We start from the raw sequence: 24,959 nt of genomic DNA on the forward strand, positions 1-24,959 counted from the left end.
CGAAACATCACGCGGGCGCATGCACCCCTAACACCATTGTGCCCAATTTTCGCGGCTCCACAATTCAATAAGGCAAGCGAATGTCTTTTTTTTCCGGGGTGGAGGGGGGGGAGGTGGCTGGCAAAATAAACTCGGAACGAACTGAACGCGGAGGGGACGAAACAGCCGCGCCGCATTCACCTCGGCGGCACGACGATCACGCAGAGGCCACAGGCTCCGCCATTGGTCATCCCGCGTTAGAAACAAAAATAATGACGGTCCCGCACCACCGTCAATGCAGGCGTGCGTGAGAGAGTCGGAGCCATCGGCGGACTCATTAAGAAGATCAGCACGACTCAAGGCCTCGACGGTCCAGGCGTGCTGGGAATGACACGGAACTAGGCGGCATGTACGCTTCATGAACGTATTCTATTACAGGTGAGAGGGGGAAAAAATATATATACCGTGAAATTCCAATAATTAGCAGCAGTTGGCATTAAATTTATTTTAATACGATTACCAGAGGCAGGTACAAAGTAATACACTCCTATGATGTTATTCTGTCACCAGTGTGTTTTGTATTACTGATACCAAGCATGTAATACATTATTGGATCAAATAAGCAATTACTTTGTCTTAATGTGAGTGAAGGTGCTCTTAGAATATAAAATGAGATGAGATTCGAATTGTAAATGACCGAACCCGGCACTAAATTGCGTTATTGTACTTTCCAAATCTCAAGTAATCAGTAAAGAGAGATTCTGCTTCAAAAGTCAATGCCAATAACAACAACAATAATAATACAGACAAGTAATTGACCCTGCGCTGGAGTGGCGGTGCAGTGATTGGAATGCTGTTATATGAACCTGGCGACCCGAGTTCGATATCCGTAACAGGGGGAGCACGGACATCTGAAGCTGATGTGATGCAAGTTGCAGTCCCACGACTCAAGTTAAAATCACCTTCAAAGATGTGGGCCATCACCAGTATATTCGTTAACTTTTTTTAAAAACTTTTAATAATGAGTTTCAACGAATTAAGACTATAATTAACGTGAACATGCTTTAATCCATCTTTCTGTAAATCACGTGGCAGAAGAAACGTCATCTCATGTACATGATGTGTTCTTTAAGGCCACGGTGTCACTGACTAATGAGTAGCGTGTTTTTGTTTTCTTTAACAGGGGAGAAATTCTCCGTAAGATACCAGAGTCAGACACCGGACTGACGTTTGCCATCCATGCTAAGGATGGCGATGGTGCACGCAGTTTTGTGTTCCTTGACTTATTCCACAAATAATAATAATATAATATTAAAAGCAACGAAATAATTACCTTCTTGTGATACTAACTTAATTGCCTGCCACCGGAATCGATGTGCGGTGCCCTCAGCTCAGTCGTGCATCTTAACTCTGTTGGTGTTTCGGGACTCTGTTGTTTGATGCTGTATGTGTGTGTGGTGCGATACCAAGTCATAGATAATGACGACAGCGGTGATGATGATGATGAATAATGACACCCAATATTCGGTATGGCCATGAGGATGATGTCAACATTTCGCCCGTGAGGTTGCCGAATTTGTTGAAGGTCTCCATCGCCGTGTGGTCGATCACACCCACAGGGCGGCACTTTGGCAGTGGGGTTAGTGGATCACAGAGAGATCATCGCTTGCACTGAGACACCGAAACTGCTGTGGTGCTTGTCAGTAAAAACAGTGGGTTGCCAATTGATCTGCACACGTGTCTTGGTCGCGTCTCCCTCGCATGTGCAAGTTGTCTCTCGGAAACATGGTGTCCTGCCACGTGACGAGAAATAATGTTCATGAAGGAATTGGCTGTACACCTCAAGCAGAACCCTCTTTAAATGAGTACTGAGACTCAGCAAGGCTTTCCCACGTCATTATAACACTGTGGAATATAGTGTATATTAATGACGAAAAATATTCTCCGTGATGAATACATTTTTTTTTACCATTTTCACACCTGCTGATACATCTGAGAATATACTGTAAACCGACCCAAATCCATGCCTGGCAAATAAATTAGAAAATGTCATTAGGGTACAAATCACCTTGTTCATGTACTTTTATTTCTAATCTCATCAAAAATGTAATTGGCTCCGGTTGCTCGTGATATCCTCAGCAATGTACTCTGCCACGTGCTGCACAGATATGATTATTTAAACGATGGGATGCTTTTATCCAAGCAGGAGGGCCTGAACAAATACCATCTTAACCTGGGTTCGAATCCGTGCCACGTGTAACAAGTTTCAGAGGCGGTTAAATTTCGATTTAAAGCTTTCGTGACTGCAGGGATCCATCTTCTTGGTTCTTTCGGTAAAGTCACGTAGAAGGGAAGCAATAAAATAATAAAAATAAAACATAATGAAATAAAATAATTCTCATAAAACATAATAAAATAAAATAATTTTATTTTATTTTATTATGTTTTATTTTTATTATTTTATTGCTTCCCTTCTACGTGACTTTACCGAAAGAACCAAGAAGAAAGTTCAGAGGCGCCACAACTCTGCCGCCAACGACTGCGTACAAAAATAAACCATTGCATTACATTTTGTTCGTCAAATCAACACGTTTCAGCTGTGAAGACTAAACAATTAATCTTTACTGCCACTCGACGAAGGCACTTTGGCTAACGGGAGTGTTAGATAAGAGCCCACCTTCAAATGTGCGCACCCTGCCCCGCCTCTGTCCACACACAGCGGGGTGTATAAATGAGTAGTTGGGAGTTAGTCGTGTGTTGGGGTAAAGTGTGGGTATTCCCACATCTCCCAAGATGTCTAGTAAGTGTGGAAGAGTAGGCCAAAATTCCCCTCGAGTGGAGGCCCTTCGATCAGCAGTGGTGTGAGAAAGTAATTTCAAGGCTGAACCTTTACCTTTCTTATCTTTGTCCAAATGCCTCAAATTAAACGGAATATTTTTTTCAAGCTTCATTCAAATTGGCTGCGCGTGTTTAATAAACTGCCAAAGATCTCCCCCAACCAAAAAAAATTACATCGATGTCTTCGGACTGTCATCGGATGTGAAAAATGTAAGTGTTCACTTATCCAATAAATGAAGAAATGGATTGCATGAAAAATATATATCATCAAATTGTGATTGGCATTTTTTCTCTTCGTTGTCCCCGCTACATCATGACTGAATATCATTCTACACCCAAAATTATTAGATGCAAAATAAGTCAAAAAAATGTTTGATTTAATCTTTTCTTCATGCATCAGGTGTTAATTGTAATGCATATTAAGTATACGCCCTGAACACTGGCAGATGGACATCCCTCCACCTCACACAGGAGGGGTTCCCCTTCTATGACACTATGACCATTACTATTACTACTACTCTCCGATTCTACCTTTAACCAGAAACGCCTCAACGAGTCTCACGACTCTTTTCCGGGTGGTTCCAGCCAGGTTTTTTTTTGCGATGTACAATTCCAAATCGAGTCATTTCCAGGTACATTTGTCTCATCTGTCAAATTTGGAAAACGACGCCGCAAAAACAATGGCCCACTCGTGCCAATGTCGGATCGTCAACGACCACAGCGAAGCGGGCAGCACGCGGTGTTTAGTTTTTTTAAAATCCTTTATATTAAGTTCACTTGCTTGCTTGCTTGCGCGCTTACGACCAGTGCAAATATTTTGGTCGTTTTTTAACCCACTTCCTGTGATCCAATCGAGCTGACATTTTCCACACAGACTCGTTGTGCGTGACAATTAATTTTCGTGAAAAATTTGTACCAAAATTGTACACTTTTTAGGATTTTTTAAAAAATATTTAATTACCAATTGCTTAATGGTGGCAGGCAATCATCTGACCCATATGTGGCAGCCATCTCAAGCCAGAGGACGAGATGACTCTAGCCGCCACGCATATAAAGGTTTTATAGTGAAAAACTTTGTTTTTACGGGTTAATTTTTTACGGTTAATACGCACACCGCAGTATTGCACGCATGCGTGCTGAATTCCTTTCGCCAACGTACGTAGTAGCCAATCGCGCTAATCGGAGGTGCGGGAATTAAGCAGGACGGCCGCTGGATTGGAACCGCAAAACCTGTGGAGCAAGAGGCGGACCGCGCGACTGCTGATCCGTGTTGCTGCCGTGTCAGGTCTGTGCTGCAGCCCGCGCTGCTGCTTTGACGTCAACGGATCCAAATTAATTGACTATTTTCGCCAGCAGAGAACGCTAATTGGAGCCGCGTATTAATGTCGATCATTATCAAGATCTTACAATTATCTCTCGGCTTTTCTTAGTCGTGCTCTTGTGAAATATAATTGATAAATATCACACGAGTTGCCTTGTCCCAGCCTCCGCTCGCAGAGATGCGCTTTTATGAGAAAAGAACACTTGATTAATGACAATCGAGCTATGAAAATGCTATTACACCGATTAACAAGTTGTGACATGCTGGCGAGTGTTCTTTGTGTAAAGGGACGTCAAATTATATTTCTTTATCTGGATGGCGCTGTCACAATGCAGAACTCTGCAACAAAGAATTGCGGATAATAAAACGGCTGCTGTGAAAAGTCCCCAACGGCCGTCCTGTGGAGGCAGCGGTCTTCACGTTGTCACAGGAATGTGGAATTTACACGGCTGGCCCCAGGCTGCCAACGGAGATGAGCAATGCTCCCCGCTTGCACGAACGCGGCGGAGTTGTTCTCAAATTATCATCCAGAGCCATGAATCAACCGCGCTCATGGTTTCGTCCCTGCGTTTGTCACCTCACAGAACCATTTTCTAAAATGTCAGCCTGACCCTGTCCAATTCCGGACGGCTGATCAAACGTAATCAGCAGCGACAAAGTCTCCCGGTTCAAATAGGCACGGGGCGGTGCTCATCCTCACGAGTTCAAACTGAGCGAGCAGTGGAAATTCAAACTCCTGGCAGGGTCCGCTGCATTCCATACGACAACTATGCGACAACCACTGCTGACTTCGCATGAATGTTGTGCTTAATTAAGTCGATGATGATTGTAGATTTTATAACAGCAATCCCAATCTTCTTCTTTTGCATGGCATGTAAGCAATCGTTTGTATAGATGTCATAGTTGAATGTTAAGGTCCTTCAACCATTCCAAGGCGGCAGGAGACGCTGTACGGATACCGCCAGGGTGTGCATGGATGTGTTTGATGGTTTGGGCTTTACCATAGTCGCAGTTTGGTGATTCTTTGATTTTCAATTTAAGATGCATTATTTGGTGAGACTGCATTGGACAGTGGTGCAAAAGCAGAGGCAACCAAGAAACGAAATCAACACAATTTGGCAACGACATTGCCCTCAAAGGAAAACATATGACGAGCGACGTTTGGGCAATGGGCATTCTTCAGAAGACATGGTTAGAGAGAGTGGTGCTCTCATCGACGACGGGATTTAGAAGACCATTCCCTCGACGAAACATATATTATTTTTTACACTGAATTTTTTGTTAAAGAGGACTATTTCCTTTAAGCTCTTCATCCCAGGGTCTCCCTCGTCGTCGAAGGGGCAACTGCTGTCTCAATGCACTCGCTGCGCACACACAATTACGGGTGAACGCGAAGGAGCGATAGTTTGAGATATGTGCACGACTGACTCCCGCACCATTCCACATGTCTGCTCATTCGGTTAACGAATATTATTGCAGACTTTTCAAATGTCCTATTGGTGTTTAAACGCCGTGCGTTTTTTTGTTGAACGGTAGAATGTAAGAAGCCTGTAATTTGAAGATACGCACCTTCTGAGAATAAAAAAAAGCATGCACGTAAAAAATTGCCCTGCCAACATTGAGCACGGTTAAATAGGGGAATTAAAGATGACATCGGAGACGTGAAAGAACTACTTAAATGCTTTAAAACATCTGGGACGGAGGAAGAACGAGGAAAAAATATGTACGATTTCCATTAAGTGGAGCCAGAGAGAAAATTACAGCAGTCGACTGAGGAATGGAAAACGAAATTGCAGATGGTTATAAAGATAACCCTTAATACGTCCTCGGATATATCGGTGGAAGGAGAACTGCTTGTGTGCAGTTGGGCCAATTAAATGAAGCAAATGGAAATATAAAGGGGGAGCGAGAATCCAAAGAGGGGACACACAGCGGTGGGAGTGGAGGCATGACATCCCATGCAACAATTAGATTTTTAATCTTTGGAAAAGCATTTGCTTTGGTAATTAAAAATATATATATCTCCCGCCCATTCCTCACGATTTCGGCCATAATTGTGAAATTATAATCATGCAGCGAGACGGAGGACCCGTTCTGATCTCTGGCAGAGCAGCGCAACCGATCGTGATAGAGGAAGGCCCAAGGAAGCGGACTTCACAGAGCTACCTCTGAAAGCCCTTCAAGTGACCCATGTACGACACTGTTGGGGGCAGCGCGCTTCCCACCTGCTCTGCCACCGAGAGTGACGTGCATCACGTGACAGCACAACTGATATTTCAATGATCAAATATGGAATTTAGCCAAATTAAGTTCACTACCAAATCTTCTGTGATTGATTGTTTTCGTCGTGTTTGGAGTCATTCATTGGTGGCTAGGCTGAGATCGTCAATGCACTACACTTGAGAAACAATTTAATCAGGGGTGTCTACCCAAATTCAAACCTAGAGTCTCAACAGCTTCGCTTCATCTTCTTGGTTCTTTCGGTAAAGTCTACGTGACTTTACCGAAAGAACCAAGAAGATGAATCCCTGCAGTCACGAAAGCTTTAAATCGAAGCTTCACTTCAGTGCTCTGACCTCTAAGCTATCCAGCAACCGCCCGATATCGACAAAATGCAAAGTTCGCGAGGAGGAAGGCGAGAGGAGAGGAGGAGGAGGCTTGCGTGAGTGGAAGGATGAGACCGAGACTACTTATGCTAAAGGTGAGACTGCGAGTAGCGAAGACTCTTCTATCTGGGTCAGAAGGACCAAGAGCAATAGGTCGTCGCCTACACTACCTCGGTACGGTTGCCGGCCACTGCAAAGCAAACTTCGGGAAGTGGGGCCCATCTCGACCAGGCCTGGAGCACCAGGTGCATCAGATGAAGCTTCCCTCATCTCGCTCCACCGTCGTCTGTTAGAGGAGCCATGCACAACTGATGATTCAAGCATCCGATATTGACTGCACGATGGGGGGGGGGGGGGGGGGGTCCATGCCTCCCACAAATGGCCGTCATTGACTTGACTAAGTTGATTCGATGGACAGAAAATGAATGAACCAGCCTTGTCTGGTTGCCAGAGGTCGAAGAGAGGTCACTGCTCAATTTGTGTTAATGAACGTCTCCTTATCATAGATATACCGGGTGGTCCATTTATAGACACCCCACTAAAAATAATCGAGGGAAATTATCTTTAAAAAAAACATGTTATTTCAGGTTATAAAAATTACTCTCGTCAGTCTCAATAAACAATTATATCTTGTAACACTCATTTAAGACACGGAACCATCGCTTTCACAATATTCAATCAGCTGCTGCTAACAAAGTCAGAGGGGCATTCGAAATCAGGGGTATCTGTAAATGGATCGCTCTGTGTATATAAAACCACGAGCCGGGACATGCTCCCGACAAATGTCTCAGGGCCCTATATAAACATGGGGCCCATCTGACGCCGAGGAAGCCTTTAATCAACGTAAGGCAACAGAGAGGACTGGAAATAGAGGTGAGGAGTTAGGTAAACGTAGATATTTTTTTCATATTATAGTCTTTAAAACAGATCAAGTCGGTGGGACAATGCGAGCAGTTGGACGGGTCTCTTCGTGAGAGATGATTGCAAATGGTGGAAAACGTCAGTTTGTAAACATGACGCTAAATCAAAACTATTGTTTGTAATATTTCAAATGTTAATATATTGATCGTATATATCTTCATTACATGATAGTGTATATTACAGGACTTTGCCCTATGTGTGTTTTTTTTAAATCAGAGACAGCGTCACACTGTTTTGAAATGTATTTGACAACATTGGTTAAGAAAAAAATACGGTTTCATATTTGGTTCCAGCGGCATTATTGTAAGCCGTGGTTAAACAAAACAAGGTTGGCCATTGTTTACTGCCCATACCTTCTAGGAACTTGGTTTTCAGTTGTGTCATGGGCATAAACTCAACAGCCATTGTGGCAGATTTTAGCTTCATATCCCTTTCTTCTAAAACATCATGAGACTTAACAGTCAGTTGATCTATTCGTTATCCGTCAGTTGTGACCGTCCATAGATGATATTTTTTACATTCTATTAATTTATAAATATATAACGTATGGTATCATCTTACATTAAATCGTACGTTTGTAAATTTAAAGTTTTCATTTTATATTAAATCTCGTAAAAATCTTTCCACCTTCCCCGAGGCAAGAGAGTGCTCTATTGTTCGGACCAAAATTTCGTACAGTGTTTCTAAATCTAAATAAAAGTCGCCTGTTTTGCTTATTTGTCATTTGGCTCATCCTTGTTTCTCGAGTTAAGCAATCACACTTGAATCTTGAACTCCAGCTGCACCCACTCGGCTCCCATGACACCGAACAACCCCTTCGAACCAAGAGCCACGGCCCAGAACTGCCGTTTCTTTTCTCGCGTACGACGCCAGCGATACGTTCAGAAGCTATATGCCAATGTGGAGATCTGCCCGCCACGAGAGGACTTCAGGAGCGAGTTCGTGGTAGGGTTTTTTTTTGCTCTTCCTCCGTTGAAGGTGCACGGTCTACAGTCGTTGACCATGCGGTCCGTAGCTTGGGTTGCACGGCCACAATCGCACTGTGGCTCGTCCTTCATTTGACACTTTTGCGAGAGGGCAGCCTCCTCGCGGTGGCCCACCTGTCACGCGTTTACCGTGTCGACTTAATCCGCGACTAACACCGGAGAAATGAACATCGTCAAATTCGAACACCAGATACGGTCGGTAGAGCTAGCACCGCGTGTACAAAACCAAGATGGCGCTGACGGCGCTCTCTTCCCCCCCCCCCCCCCCGCGTGCAGCGTGACGGTCGACTCACGTGGGATCTTGTTGAGCTCGTTCATGAACTTGTCCTTGAGTTTGCTGAAGGCGTCCCCCTTGTTGCCGCCGGCCTCCGTGCCATTCCCGGACGGCGCCAGGGCCGGAGCTTCGGAGGCGGTGGTGGCGGCCGTGCCCGGGGGCACCACGGCCCCTTGCATCGCCGCGTTCATCGCGGGGCCGTCCTGGTGGCGACGGCGGCGGTGGGGGTGGTGGAGGCACGGGAGAGGGTGGCCGGGCGAGGAATGGTGGCTCGAGCTTCCTTCACTTGCGGTGTCTTTAACTCTGCAAGACAGATGAGACAACGGTAATTTTGAACGGGCATAAACAAGAATTTCCACTGGCACAACCGAGCCGGGCCAGCGCGGAGCCCTTCCGGGACTGGTGGTTTTCCACTGGCTATTTGCAAACCCAAACCGTGATGCACACTGGCCTCACAAGACATCATCATCCAGCAAGGCCAGGGGCCGGACTAATGAGACGTTCATCTCCAATCATCGCCCTGCACCACTGTTGGGAGTTTTACATCACCATTGCTATGGCAGGGTCTAGTATCAAGCCACTCAACAAAATGTGAATCTCTAACAAGTGTGACTCAATGTTTCGCTGCTGGAAGGATAACGGTTGGAGAGGAACCTCGATCGGGATCTTAACTTCGGTGCTTCCAAATTCGAGGTGGGTGCTCTGCGAAAGCCTCACACGGTACTATTTATCCTCAAGTAAAGCTGCAACGGTATTAGTGTGGCCGTGAAGAGACGTAGCAGAGCACCTGCGTCACTGTCAGACGACCACGAGTTCAAATCTTAGTTGGCGGTAAATTCGGCCCATCGCCTTCCAGGGTCAAAGAAGATGTGTTCTACTATGTGAGAAGTCATGTGTGTTCTACTATGTGAGAAGTCAACTGAGACAATTTAGCTGCTGCTCATTAGACCACGAATGCACTCTTTTGAATTATATATGCAGTATGTAGAGAACTCCACGCACGTGATTTATTGGCTGTGTTGGTGATTTAACCTTAGTCGCACGCAGGCAGTGAAATGGACTGAGAAATTAGTTTTGAGAAAAACAAACTCTCACCAAACACAAATACAAAGACATTAACACGTACAGCGATTCCATTAGCGGAAGACAGACCCCCAATACCAATGAGATTCTTGAGAGGAAATGCAGCCAACAAAAGTTGTAATGAAGAAGTCTCTTTCGAAGGTTTTCATCAAAAAGTCAGCTCTAATTTTTTTTTAATTTTGCATCACACTGGCGATGGCAGTGGTGCACAAACACGAATGACAAAACACCCAACACGTCCGTCCATAGCACTCCCCCAAAATGAAAAGTTGTAGAGCCGTTCACACTTCAGGCAATGCCCCTTTATTCATCGTGGAGAGAGCTACCATGATAACTGAATCAAGTTTACCAGCAATGAAGAAGGACCATTGCCAGAAACGTCGCCGAGTATATATATCTATGTTTGCACTCATTTTAAGGGCATTGTTATCGCCGAATGCTTCGAGTTATAAACAGAAGCTGACATAAAACAACAACAACAACAACGGTGCTCACGATTTTGACGCGGTTACACATTTTGTTGGCGGTAAAATACCAACCGGCGTTTAACCTCGAATGCTCGCACTTTCAGTTTACTTCGTGGAAGAAATGTCTCTCTTCTCGGAGGTGCATGGCTTGGTGCTCATTTCCGTTCGTGAAAATTCAACATTCACACGACAGGGTCCGTTTTTTTTAAACATCATTATTCTCATTATTGAGCCGAACCCCCTGTTGATGTCTCTCACTGTGGTGGCCTCATTTGGATATCCCCCGAAGGGTGATTGGGCCAAGTCAACTTCCGTCCCGGATTTCTTTTTTAAAATTTGTTAAATTTTTTTCTGATTGCGAGCGCAAATAACGTTCTCATTCTGCGCTGCGTGTGCTTGACTATCGTTTGATGGCGAGCGGGAACGCTGTTCGGAACACCGACGTTGTTAGGAACTCGTGAGCTGCATGTAACAAAGGACATTGCTCCAAAACATGCATCCACTTGCTCAGCGCACATCCAATTACAGTTCTACAATTTACATTGTGCGAGCCGTACACAGTGCCAGCACTGAACGCTCACAAAAGTGTTCTGACGCGCGCCAACTCCGGCAAATTTAACAATAACAAAACGAATATTGCCTCTCCAACCCTATTTTCCAGTTTTCTAATCTCCGTGTCAACAGACCACAGATACCTGCCATTGTTATTTAACGAAGGAATTATTTTCAAAATCCATTCTGCATGCTCATAAAAATAAATGTATGCAAATGGCAGCATTAAAGCACGGGTTCCTGTGATGAATAAAGCTTTGCCGGTTTTCGCAAACACATTACTTTTCATTAGGATTTCATCAGTTTTGACTCTAAGCCACAGGCTGATGAGCAAGACTGTGTGCGCGTTGCAATCACCCAGACGGTTCTGCGCAGCCAAATGTAAACAACAATAATAATGAAAGCTTACAGTCCATTTGTCAATTCACTGCTGCAAAGAGGGCCTCACCCGTGTTGTGTTGGTCGTGGAGGTGGTGCGGGTGTTATTGCTCTCCAACCTGGTGGTACCCGTGGGCAGAGGAATCAAACTCAGGTTGCGCAGATGTATTGCACAGGTGTGCTCACTGCTCCGAACGCCTGTGTTTTGGTGACGGTGGTTGCCCACAGGACCGGTTCACAATTTCACCCGTCACTCAACGTTAGCCGTGGCCAGGAGTCGAAATTAGCCAGAAATCGTTCTCGATTCTTAGCGTGGAGCAATATCCATTCTGCCTCCACCCCCTCCCCCCTTTTCAAAATAATAACAATGTTATGATAATAATACAAATAAGCAATGATATATGTATTTTGAGCTTCTTTCGCAGCCGTACCTAGCAAACCGTGCTAATCGGAGGTGCGATGAATAACTCGAGAATCATATCCATCGATGTGGATGTGATTACACTCGCACGCTCGCTCGCTCGCACGCACGCACGTGATTCGGTCGATGTAAAACGCCAATGATTCGAAGATCCCGAGTTGAGTTCGCGGCTTACAAGCCATACCTAACAACGTGTCACGGTTGATGATCTCAGCCGGTCAATTCCCTCCCCGACAGACAGAGAGAGAAAAAAAACCCAACTCATCCCGAGGAGCTGATGCTCCAATTTTTTTTTTATTTTTTAGCATTTGCGCTGAAATGAAGTCACACCACACCCCCAGCTGCGAAGGCGTGAACCGTGAATTTCGTCAGCTGAAGACCGAAGCATTACCAGAGGTGTGCCAATCAGAGATTCATTGAGCAGTTGATTGGGGGGTGGCTACATCATCCACCTCTGGGAGGGGGTTGTCCAGATTCAGGGCTGTTGGGGTGGGTGCGCGGAGTGAAGGGATGACGTTTGACGAGTCAAGCCATATGCACGCACAGAGGTGGGGAGGTTGGTTACTTTTGAAAAGTCCAAGTCAAAGTGACGTCCTCATGTTGCGCAAATCAGCATTGAGGCGTTGCTCATCTCCCGTTCAGAGCCCTGAGCCAGTGGTGGGGATTCCACGTTCCTATGGCGGGCATGAGCCAATCAGAGATTCATTGAGCAGTTGATTGGGGGGTGGCTACATAATCCAACTCTGGGAGGGGGTTATCCAGATTCAGGGCTGAGTAGCTGTGCTGTTGGGGTGGGTGCGCGGAGTGAAGGGATGACGTTTGACAAGTCAAGCCATATGCACGCACAGAGGTGGGGAGGTTGGTTACTTTTGAAAAGTCCAAGTCAAAGTGACGTCCTCATGTTGCGCAAATCAGCATTGAGGCGTTGCTCATCTCCCGTTCAGAGCCCTGAGCCAGTGGTGGGGATTCCACGTTCCTATGGCGGGCATGAGCCAATCAGAGATTCATTGAGCAGTTGATTGGGGGGTGGCTACATAATCCAACTCTGGGAGGGGGTTGTCCAGATTCAGGGCTGAGTAGCTGTGCTGTTGGGGTGGGTGCGCGGAGTGAAGGGATGACGTTTGACGAGTCAATCCATATGCACGCACAGAGGTGGGGAGGTTGGTTACTTTTGAAAAGTCCAAGTCAAAGTGACGTCCTCATGTTGCGCAAATCAGCATTGAGGCGTTGCTCATCTCCTGTTCAGAGCCCTGAGCCAGTGGTGGGGATTCCACGTTCCTATGGCGGGCATGAATCTTATCCTCAGGACAAGCGCTGTTTATTTCCCCGCAAAGCAGTACTTATTGTATGGATAATCAAGGTTTTTGGGTGAGATCGTGTAAATATGAACGCGTCGTTAAACCCGCCAGCACACACTGGAATTGTAAATGTTGTGGCTTTACTTTCCAACACACCGGTGTGCTGTACTAGTAACGAATTGGCACGTTTTGTTTACGTGACAACCCTTACTAGTTGGCTGTGTTGGGTGGTGGCCGGTTTAACGACACATTTTTGTGCGTGCTTTAACCCAAAAACCTTTATTATCGATAATATTGGTCGCGAAAGCCGACTACGTGTTAAACTTATTGTGTGGGCCCTGGTGGGATGATGAGCCGAGTCAACCAGGAGCTGAACTTCGCGACGTTTCCGAATGCAAGTCGCTCGCTCGCTCGATCGCTGAGCCACCTTTACAGAGCGACGTACTGGGGTTTAATGAACTTAGTACGAGAGTTTAATAGGTTTAGTACTAGAGTTTAATGGGTTTAGTACTAGAGTTTAATAGGTTTAGTACTAGAGTTTAATGTGTTTAGAACGAGAGTTTAATGGGTTTAATACGATAGTTGAATGAGTTTAGTACTTGAGTTTAATGAGTTTAGTACCAGAGTGTAATGAGTTTAGTACTAGAGTTTAATGGGTTTAGTACTAGAGTGTAATGAGTTTAGTACTAGAGTTTAATGGGTTTAGTACTAGAGTTTAATGGGTTTAGTACTAGAGTTTAATGAGTTTAGTACTACAGTTTAATGACTGATGACTCGTGGAGTTTTAAATTAAATAAATGACATATAGTAATCCTAAACAGTATACAGTACGAACAATAATGTATAGCCCTTTGTCAATCCGTTCGTTGATGAAAGTCTCCCATGTCTGTCGTTGGGCTTTTCAACCATACTTCACCGTTCTGGTCCGTGCAAGTGGGGACAGTGGGGTGAGTGGGTTGGGTGGACAGGACGAGTTCGGATGACACTCGCCACTGATGTTATCTCCGGCTGGGAATCAAACTCAGGTCACTGGATTCGTAGTGCGGGGCGCTAACACCTGCACCACCGCTCTTCACCGTATCCCATCCGGTAAACGTCCGTCTCTACGTGTTTAAATAACGTGGTCTCACAGCACAGTGCACAGTCACTGTAAAGAATGATCACGTCCTGGAGTGTCTCTGAACTCGAACGAGCACAGAGGGCAGCACCTCATCTTCATTGTTAGAACAACATTATTTTGTGATGCTGCTGCAGCATTGGCAGTGGTGCACAAGCGCAAATAGCAAAGAAAACACACGAAAAAACCTCGACAGGTTCGTCAATAACCACTGTGGCCTTCAAAGGAGCAGCTATATAATAGGGTACGTTTTGGGGGCAAAAGCACGACGTATAGTGCAGTCCTCCTAATCGTATAATCCACTCTGTCTCTCTGGCCTATCTGTGCTAGGAAGAAGGCCCATTGCCTGAAACATCATCTTATTCTAAACTTTTCCTTTTCAATGCCAGGGTATTGAGTCTTTCCATCTTCATTGGTGGCTCTCACCCAGCCGCAGAAATTCCAAATTCCCGTGGCCTGGGGATCCACATCCGCCGCAGGATGGCTGCCGCTAACTTTACCACAAAATGGCCGCCATTTTATTGACTCCGGAGAGATAATTGTGCCAAGAGAACGCCCAACTGGAGCATTCACAGTTCTATAATGAATGTTTCCTTCAATTTAACACACATCAGGTTGGTCCTACTCCAAAAATAGCGGGGAAGCACTAAGCTCATATGGTTTTTAGCATGATAAAATAATAATATGCTTGTAATTAGCCTCCTCGTTCCCAGTCCTCCCAGGAGGTCCGGATGTTTTTTTTCTGGAGGATGATGGGAGGTAGCGAACGACCCTACGGGGAGAATACCGACTGCCTTCTAAGACAAACTCCTAAAAGACAGAACGATCGTCATAACCGTAGACTAACCACCATTTTCCTCCCCCAATTAAACCACGACACGAATGCCACGAAATAGAAGAATCGTATGCCCAATAAGGTGGGTTCACAGTACGCCACAAAGAGATTTGTCCAGGAGGGAGAGCACGGTGGTAAGTCATTTCAAGGCCTTTCGTTCACCCACCTCTGGACGTATGGGGGGTCCCTAGCCCACGTCAGTCGCGAGGGTTCTTTCACCCGACTTCACAAAGCTGGTCCAGTGCGGACTGGTATATATGTATGTTGAACTTCTTTCACACAGCACGTAGCCAGCCATGCTAACCGGAGGTGCGGGGGAAGGACAACTAAACACAAAAAGCAGTAATGAAGAAATGAGTTTCAATCTAGATGATGATATAAAAGTTGCATGGCTCCAATCGCTTCCTAATATCAGAAGGAAGAGCATTCCAGATGGCCGCAGAAGCGCATCTGAAAGCGCGCGATGTGGTAACTGTCTTTGCTCGACAGCCAGCCAAAAGCATCTTCGAGGATGACCGGGGTTCGCATGATGGCTTGTGCTCATTGACAAGATCACTAAGGTTATTGTGATTCAGGACCAGTTCATGTATCCCTTAGCATCAATGTTAGCCGTGGCCAGGTATCGAAGTTGCCGGGTTCATAACCAGGTGCACTAACCACTGCCCCCCCCCACCTCCAGTACGGTAATCCATGACCCACTCCGAAAAACAGAGATGTCCTCTCATCTGATTCCGAACCTTTGTCTCATCTGATACAAAGAACCCTGGTCACGCTTGATGCAGAACCACGGTCGTGCATCACACAGCTCATTTAGTTTACAGAGTGCATGCAGTTTATTGCTGCACGTAATTATGTACGTGGAGCAATAAATGTGACAGTTTTTTGTAAAAAAATAAAAACTCATATTAATCATCATTTCTATCACAATCATCATTTTCGAAATCAATTGAGAACGGGGCCCGATGCGGTCAGCTAAAACCGCCTAGAGCGCCGTATTATTTGTAATTGATTCATTCCAGAAACAGACCACCGCCGGTCATCGCCGCTGCCGCCTTCATCCGCCCGTTAATAGTCGTAGCGGCAAATTGGCGTCACGTGAAAACAAATATGGTGGCGGGCGTCCACGGGAGACAACACGTGGCCATCGCGGCCACCGTGGCCACCGCCACTGCCGGCTCCGGCCCCTCTCTCCAGCATAGACCCCCCAACTCTGCCACCAGCTCCAAACAATACAAATGTTTACGTCAGCTCCAAACAATTGAAATGTATATACCTTCTAATTAACATACGCTCCCATTATTAGGGGGGCTATGGCTTAATTCCCACTAATTCATCGCTCGTGACACTTTGGGGAGGGGACGCTGTGGAATGAGTCCAAAGCTATTCTGCAGTGTTGGCAGAAAGGAAATTATTGTGGCCGCCGGATGAATGTGAAGGAGCGGTAGAGGTGGTTGTGGTCAAATGAAAGAGGGCCCTTGTGGGGATTCACTGCATTTATGCTGAATTTCGCCATGTCAGAGCAATGCTGCCGCTAATGAGACTCGGCGAGGTTGAAACTGGTCTAAGGTTTGCCTCGTTTAAAAAACGACCTTTTTGTTGTTGTTTTTTGTTGTTGTTGTTGTTGTTGCGAAAGCCAAAGAAGAAGCGTACAGCTGTCGAAAAGCGGCGACGGGGTGGGGGCGAACGATGCTAGGAATTGAGCGGTAGGATTTGGTAAACAAACTCGAAAATTTCAGAATAGAACGTGCAAAAAAAAAAAACCCAGCACGTTAGGAAAAGTAATGGAAATAGTAATTTGCAAGAATTTAGCAGCTAGGCAACCAGTTTTTTATTTTGTATACAGGATAAATGCTGCTGAAATCACAGAAAAAGGTGATAATTTTAACAGTGCTGTGGTGGGGTGATGGGCTTATTGGACCCCCGACTGGGATTTGAACTCAAAATATCAACGGTATGAGCCGAGATCTCTGACACCACCCGGCTTGACATCAGAGGGAGTGATAATTGGAGGTTGAGATGCTCTGCTAATTCTTACATCCTGAGCTTATATTTTTTTATTCCATTAACCACATTTTTGTTCACTATAACTACCACGACAGTCGAAACTTGGGATTTAAAAACATCCTTCCCACAACAATACTCACCGTGAATTTATTTGCCGCGGTATACGCATTTTAAAATGCACAATTTATATTTATATATGAGGTCGAAAACGCAATTGTATTTCACGACACTGTGCAGATCAGTGAGACGTGCCCATCATGGGAAACAAGGAGGCACATGCGTCCATCCTCGCAGCAGTAGCGGCTTTTGGCTCACCATCTAACAAAGACGGTGACCGCATCGCACACTTTCAGGTGCACTTCTGAAAGCCGTCTGGAACGCTCTTCCTTTCCGATGTTAGGAAGCCACTGGAGCTATCCACTTTTGAATCTAGATTGAAAACTAATTTCTTTCGAACTGCTTTTTGTGTTTGGTTTGTTGTCCTTCCCCCGCACCTCCGATTAGCACGGTTGGCTACGTACAACAGCAACCGCCATTCGCCACTAAAGTGGCGGTGACGTCACCACGGCGCTTGTGCCAGGCTATGTGCACGTTAAGGCCACGTGAAGTGTCGAATGCCCGCCGGCAGGAGGTCATGGGACAGACCCAGGTGCCATGGGTCGACTGAGATGACTGGCCGATGCATCACCTGTGCCCCCTGCTGTGCCAACTTGCTGTGTTTTATCCATCCCGGGATTCCGCTCGTTGTTGTGAGCATCGCTGCTCTGCCCTCCGTTGTTGCTGGAGTGCGACTTCCTCCAACTACCCAGTAGCGTCCTTCACGAGCCTCCTCCACAGAGGCCGATCTTGACACCGCCGGTACCAGGCATCGGCAAGTCCACTCAGCTCCACATCCTCTTGTACCGCATCATAAAAGAGGAAAAGGTTTGTGTGTGTGTGTGTTCAGCTATATGTCAATACCCTGCTGGATGAAGGCTTCCCCCCGTAGCTTGACTGTCGTGGGGGGTTACTTGACCATACTTCACCACGCTGGTCAGGGGCGATTGGTGAAGGGGGAAAGTGGCACAGGACGGACGTAAGCCGTGGCTGGATATCGAACTCGGGTTTGTCAGCTCCCAGGGCAGGAGCGCGAGAGGCGTGCGTGGTTGACGAACGGCGACTGCGGGTGGATGGAACAAGCCCCCTTTCTTCCCCCCCCCCCATACCTCCCGCTGGCGTCTGCCTTTTGCCTTTCAGACGCCACTCAGAGACCCTCAAGTGAAGAGGCCCTTCAAAAAAAAAGACAGAGAGAGAGAGAGAAGGAGAAATACACCTAGGCTCTCAATGTAATTGCGATGCAATTCGCTAAAGTGTAAGCGAAGACAATTATTCTTTACATGCGAGGAAGCGGGGCCCGTGAGCCGCCGATGGCGGCGCATCGCGCCGAATGTTCCAAATGGTTTCCGGCATCGTAGGAACCCGAAGAGCTTCAGAGGCCTCTCTCTCTCACCGTCGCATCGGAATGGAAGTTACACGCGCGCGGGTCTGTTAGGATCGCCTCCGGCTCGGCATACACACGAGGGCCCATGTCTCTTGCGGTGTGGCAGGCGCACAGCAATGATGCTTTCACTCATTTGTTTAGAACTGAGTTTTTTTTGTCGTTTAGTATTTTCGTCGTCGTCGTCCCCGCAGCAGCAGCAGCCGCAGCAGCCGCGGGCTGCAGCGCAGAAATGTCGCGGCAGTAACACGGCTCAGCGGTCGCGCAATTCCGCCGCTTGCTCCAGAGGTTTACGGTTAGATTCCAACGGCCGCCCTGGTTAATTCGCGCACCTCCGATGAGCACGGTTGGCTACGTGCCAAGTCGCGTGCCAAGTTGCGTTCATCGCGACGCAAGCCTCGAGTCTCGAGTCCTCTCGCGTGGGGAGAAGAGGCCCCTTCGCTCGTCACCGCGTGACGGCATATTGTGACGCCATCAAAGACAAAGGGATCGTGAGTGTCATGAATATTAAATGGAAGAAAAATGTTATCGTTTTTGTAAAAGTATTCCTTTTATGAATTGTAAATGTAATGTCATTATTACATCCGTCGGAGAGCACGCTGTTTCAATATGTCCCAAGTTCAGATAGATTCGTGTACTTTTAATCTTCGTGTGAATCATAGTTAACGCCCTGGGGGTCACTGTCACCATACTCTGTCGCTGCACACACACCCCGTCCACTTCACTCCCCTCCACGCACTCACCTACCTCCCCCCTCTCATCTCACTCTACTCCCCTCCACGCACTCTCCTACCTCTCTCATCTCACTCGACTCCCCTCCACGCACTCTCCTACCTCTCCCCTCTCATCTCACTCTACTCCCCTCCACGCACTCTCCTACCTCTCCCCTCTCATCTCACTCTACTCCCCTCCACGCACTCTCCTGCCTCCCCCCTCTCATCTCACTCTACTCCCCTCCACGCACTCTCCTACCTCTCCCCTCTCATCTCACTCTACTCCCCTCCACGCACTCTCTTACCTCTCGCCTCTCATCTCACTTTACTCCCCTCCACGCACTCTCCTACCTCTCCCCTCTCATCTCACTCTACTCTCCTCCACGCACTCTCCTACCTCCCCCTCTCATCTCACTCGACTCCCTTCCACGCACTCTCCTACCTCTCCCCTCTCATCTCACTCTACTCCCCTCCACGCACTCTCCTACCTCTCCCCTCTCATCTCACTCTACTCCCCTCCACGCACTCTCCTACTTCTCCCCTCTCACTCTACTCCCCTCCACGCACTCTCCTATCTCTCCCCTCTCCTGCAAGCCAAAGGTTTTCTATTAAACCCCACCTCAACCCTTGCTCAGTAGGAGGCCGCTCTTTACCCCCTGCTGCCCCCAAGGTCTGTAACTCCGTCCCACAGTCATCCGTGCTGTCATCTGCTCGCCGCGTTCAAGTCAAAGCTCGTGAACTTTCTCCATCTAATTCCCTGCCTATGACCGACTGCCTCTTTCTTTGCTTCTTCAACGTAATTACGCCCATTGTTCTATTATTTGCGATGCAGTTGATTTCACGTGCCGTATGAATTCAGCATTCATTCCACTGTCTGTTTAACTATTAAAACCCATGCATAGGGGATATAAATGTAACATCCACACAGGTAGGATATCAACCGAGTGATTGACCGCAGCCTCCTGGCCACCGTGCAACCAAGGCGACTATGGGCATGACTAATTCATCCGAGAACAGAAATTAAATGTGGAACACAGTAAGATATTTCTCGGCATTTTAGTCAATTACCTCTCTTACCGGCGTCTTTGCCAAGGGCACTCTCCAGCTGCGAGAGGATCAATTTCGCTCGGCACGTCGTTACTTCGCGTGGCGACGGCTCGCGGGTTGCAGGTTCGACCTTGACCCCCTTTGGTCAGAGAGCTGGACTTCTAGCGGAGCGCATCGCAGAGAAGCTTCTGGATTTCTGAGCATCGTGATGGTGGTGGTGGTGGTGGTGGAAGACGCTTGCCATTTCACAACGAGCTCGGGCAAGCGAGTTGAAATTTCTGAATTGAACATGGGCAGGAGAGCGCCGTGGAGGATGCGGTTGGGAAGAGGAGGGTTCGCGACAGTTGAGGCCACTTGCTTGTGATGGGAGAACAGGCGAGCGAGACAGGTCTTCCATAATATAGTTTTTATTGGGTTAGATCGCGTAAATATATAAATGTGTCGTTAAAAACCGCCACCACCCAACACAGCCAACTGGTAAGGGTTGTCACGTAAACACAACATGGCCAATTCGTTACTAGTCTAGCACATCAGTGTGTTGGATAGCAAAGCCACAATATTTATAATATGAGTACGACGTTTCGCCAATAATTACAACTAGCATCATCAGGTGGACAGCCAGATTTGTGGAAAAATCCTGTTTCGTTCCTTAAAGGGATAGGTGTGATGACGTCAGTTGTTAGCCCTTCACGTGCGAAGGAGGGGGGGGATTAATGAATACATCTACATTACAATGGGTATCCATTGGCGGTCAGGTCTTGAAGTTGGCATCCAGAAGTCTGCGACCAAGCAAGGAGATGGTGGGTTACTGCGAGAGAAGACCTCTGGGGGCAGAGGTCGCAAACGGGTTTTAATTCCTTACCCGTACCCGTACCCGGCCGCACCAAGGTCGAAAACGGGTACCCGTACCCTACCCGATACCCGGCTACCCGTACCCGGCCGGGTATCGGGTAGGGTACGGGTACCCGATTGCGACCTCTGGGATGAAGCCATGTTGCAGGCGCGGGTGGGTTGATTCTAGGAACTTGAATTGTGAGAAGAGACAAGACGTTGGGAAATGAGTGACAAAGGGTGACTCACCAGTGACTCACGGCCTACCCGTACCCGTACCCGGCCTCACCAGGGTCGCAAACGGCTACCCGTACCCGGCTGGGTACGGGTAGCCAGGTATCGGGTAGGGTACGGGTATCGGGTACCCAGTTGCGACCTCTGTCTGGGGGACATGCGTTGACTACACAAGAGTGGTGAGATCGGGCAGAAGGAAACAAGGCCACCGAGCAGTGTGCGGATATCAACAGCATTAGCTATGACGACCTCATGGCAATCGATTTTTTTTGTTCATGTCATTGGTGCATGGTGGTTGGGGAGAATGTTGTCCTGGTCTCAGCGCGCCACGATTGTTTGATATCGCCGTCCAATACCGGGCGGTTCTGAACCTGGATCCAGTTGTATGTAGGCACGTATGCATGTTGAACTTCTTTCGCACCGTACGCAGCCAACCGTGCGGGGGTGGGGGGCGGGAGCAAAACACGAAAGACAAAAATCAGTCCGAAAGAAATGAGTTTTCAAACGGGTAGGACAGCAGCCAAGTGAATGAGTGCAACCTTGGTTGCTGTCCTACCCGTTCTGGGCGCATCTGGATCTTGGGCAACAAGGGAGGCGAAGGGAGCACGAGGGCCAGGCCTCTATTTTTGGAGCCAGCGACAGTCGGATGGAAGAGCCGGTGATTGCTTCATCGTTGCTGCACCACCGCCGCCGCAATGGGACTCGACCGGGTTGGATTGGCTCCGAGCCCCGAGGGTAGAGTGGAAATCCCTGAGGTTTGTTTATTCAAATCTGGGGTTTCCGATGTGTCGCTGGTCCTGCTGTGTAAAGGTGTTTTTTTTTTTGCGGTTGCACTGAAGAAGGTCCCCAGCGGCGCCGAAGCGAAGCGTCGGACGTCGCGCCGAAGGACACGCGGCGTGACCCGGACGCATCGCGGAGGGCCGTTGTTGTTTTTTTTTATCCTGATCCAAGTTGTTGACCAGTGCGGTGTTGTTTTCCACATTCATTTATTGTGTTTCTGATTTGATTTTGAAATTTCTCTGTTGGTTTCTCCGGAGTCTCTGCTTCAGTTTAGTTGTATTTACACGGCATGTTTCTAGGCTTTTGTATGAGTCCTTGGGTTTTTAGGATTCTTCGTATTGCTGCTCAGGTGTTTAGATATTCCTTATCCAACGTTTCATTACTTAAAGTGGTTATCCCAGGTATTTTGCATCCCTGCCCAGTTGTTCGTAACAATACATTCACGACTTGGCTGTTATGCATTCTTGCATTAGATTCCTCGCATTTCTGCTAACAGCTTCATAATAATTCTGTCCCAAGCAGTTTACATTTCTGTTCGTTTTCTTGCTCAGCTTAATTGTTATACTTTCTGGTTTAATCATCTCAAGTGTCAGCGTCTGGCCACGGTGCACTCTCGTATTTCTGCATCGTTACTCGCGGGTTTTTTTTATTTCCTCCCCGGGCCTCGGCTTTGCATTCCCGATTCGGTTATTTCAGTTCGTCCTCATTTGGTCTCTTGGGCTCCTTGGGGTGTCGGCTTTTTTATTTATTTCCCCCCCGCCCCGGATTTCTGTCGAGTTTTGCCCCCGCTGTTCGCTGCGGATCCCCGTGGGATCTCCGGGTGCAGACAACTCCAGCGGGGCCGTGACGCGGAGTTTCCCGGCTGCCTTATCGTCGGCGATGGGAAATTCGTCTGTGTGGGCGTCGTGGATTGCTCGCTCCCCTTTGCTTTTTGGCTTTCTCACGCCACGTACGTGTCAACTCGGCATCATCCGGAGCGACGGGGGACGAGGGGTGCGCGCCCCGGGGGTGAAGCTAGCGCACGTCGTCTTTGTCGAAACTTGGACGCACGTGAGGATACGAGGCGTGTTCACTGCGAATGTAGGTGAAGATGCGGGATGGGTTTTGTTGTTGTGGTGTTGTTCCTCATAGTGGCCGTTTACTCGCCGACGCGTTTCTAGCCACGAGCGTGGCACCACGTGGCCGACTAGAAATGAAAGCGGTGCGCGTGTAAAGTGCGGTTCATTTATTCACAAGCGCGGTGTGTTCAGCGAAACCGGATAACCTGCCGACGGATACTGGAGTGTTAACCGGAGCTCTTTCGCGATGGGGAAGAGAGTCGTTGCATTGCCCTACTCAGCTGCCTTTGGTACCCTCACAGTCCGGCACTGAACCCAAACATGCCTGTCTCTCTGTTCGCTCAACCTCCTCATCTCTATTCAGATGTTTAGCGCTTCAGGTCCTTGTGTGTTCTACTTCACTTGTTTGACTTTTCCATTTTAAATGAAACGACTGCTACTACGACCACACCGTAAAAAGGGTAAAGATTTTCCGTTCAGTCGCATAGACTGTTGGGGCAGGTGCTGTTGTCGAGCAGTTATTAATGCAGGCACGGCAGCTGAGAGGGTGGTGTGGCCAGTGTAACGCCAGAGCTGATGTTTATGCATGGAACCAGGTACAAATTTTAAGGCTAAGAGGACCTAAGAGAGGCCTTAGGACAGTGGCCTTCCAATGATGATATCCAGGGTGATTACCAGGATTAGAGCGCAATGTGCAAAACTACCAACACCTCGCCACCCAAGATCATGTACACTTCCGCAAACTCAAGCTCGTGGTAGCCGCTAGCTTGAGAAAAACGAGTTGAACGCCGGGAATCGAATTCTGGATGTCCTGGTCGCAGAGCAGCCTGCGAACTACCAAACCGAATACACAAGCGCACCGAAACAAATGTGTACGCAACATTTTGCATTGATGCGTGTGCTTGATTTTCATTGGCGCAATGGTGCAGTGGTCAGTGCAGCGCGTATTGGCCACCCGAGTTTGATTCCCGGCCGTGGTAAACGTGAGTGACAAGCGATATCTGAACCGGACTTTGGGCCCAATCAACGCCCATTGACCGTCGTGGTGAAGTATGGATACGAAACCGCCATGATCGACACGGTGTGGGGAGGCCTTCATATTCGCAGTGGCCTTTGGCTCAGCCACCGGACAAAGACGGCCACTGCATCGCGCGCTTTCAGATGCGCTTCTGCGGCCATCTGGAATGATCTTCCTTCTGCTATTAGGAAGCCACTGGAGCTATGCACTTTTAAATCGTCTAGGTTGAAATCGCATTTCTTTAAAACTGCTTTTTTTCTTTTGAGTTTGTTGTCCTTCCCCCGAACCTCCGATTGGCACGGTTGGCGACGTATGGTGCAAAAGAAGTGCAACATACATCCAGCGGTGGATGGACAAAGGGCCTCAAATGACTTAAACATTATTAATTTATTTAGCTGAGCTTGCCTCTCGTTAATGACGTGCTACCATCGCGACTTGAAATATTCTCGAAGGTACCTGACCCCATGCAAAACGACAACAACAGAACATTTATTTCCCTCAAATTTGAGCAGTCGTGTATGACCAGCATCAAACTCGCTTCACCCCGGGGCTAACCTTGTCATATGAAAAGGAGGGGGGGGGGGGTCTGCTCTTCATTATTCCACTTCTCGCCCCCGTAGGCCGTGAACCCAGGCCTCTCGATTGGTGCTGCTTCAGTAGCCCGGACATGCCCCTAAGCCTCATGAGCCACCGGGTGACATCATAACACGCCCAGTAGCAT

The 24,959-nt window shown here is 47.6% G+C and overlaps 1 protein-coding gene across 3 annotated transcripts in view; it reads right to left on the minus strand.

Moving 5' to 3' along the window:
- Positions 1-24,959, minus strand: part of LOC133347511 (synaptotagmin-1-like) — a 303,405-nt gene that overhangs the window by 88,860 nt on the left and 189,586 nt on the right. For 2 of the 3 annotated variants that reach the window (XM_061559832.1, XM_061559831.1), the window contains one exon: positions 8,945-9,228. In XM_061559832.1, coding sequence (XP_061415816.1) covers positions 8,945-9,116 — 172 coding nt within the window. In that variant the 5' untranslated portion in view covers positions 9,117-9,228. Of the gene's footprint in view, positions 1-8,944; positions 9,229-18,569; positions 18,846-24,959 lie in introns of those variants that run through there. The other variant, XM_061559830.1, reaches the window with a different exon arrangement.

The sequence above is a fragment of the Lethenteron reissneri genome, chromosome 26, assembly GCF_015708825.2.
Source record: "Lethenteron reissneri isolate LAM-NWPU_2019-01 chromosome 26, ASM1570882v1, whole genome shotgun sequence".
In the NCBI taxonomy this organism is placed as follows: Eukaryota; Metazoa; Chordata; class Hyperoartia; order Petromyzontiformes; family Petromyzontidae; genus Lethenteron; species Lethenteron reissneri.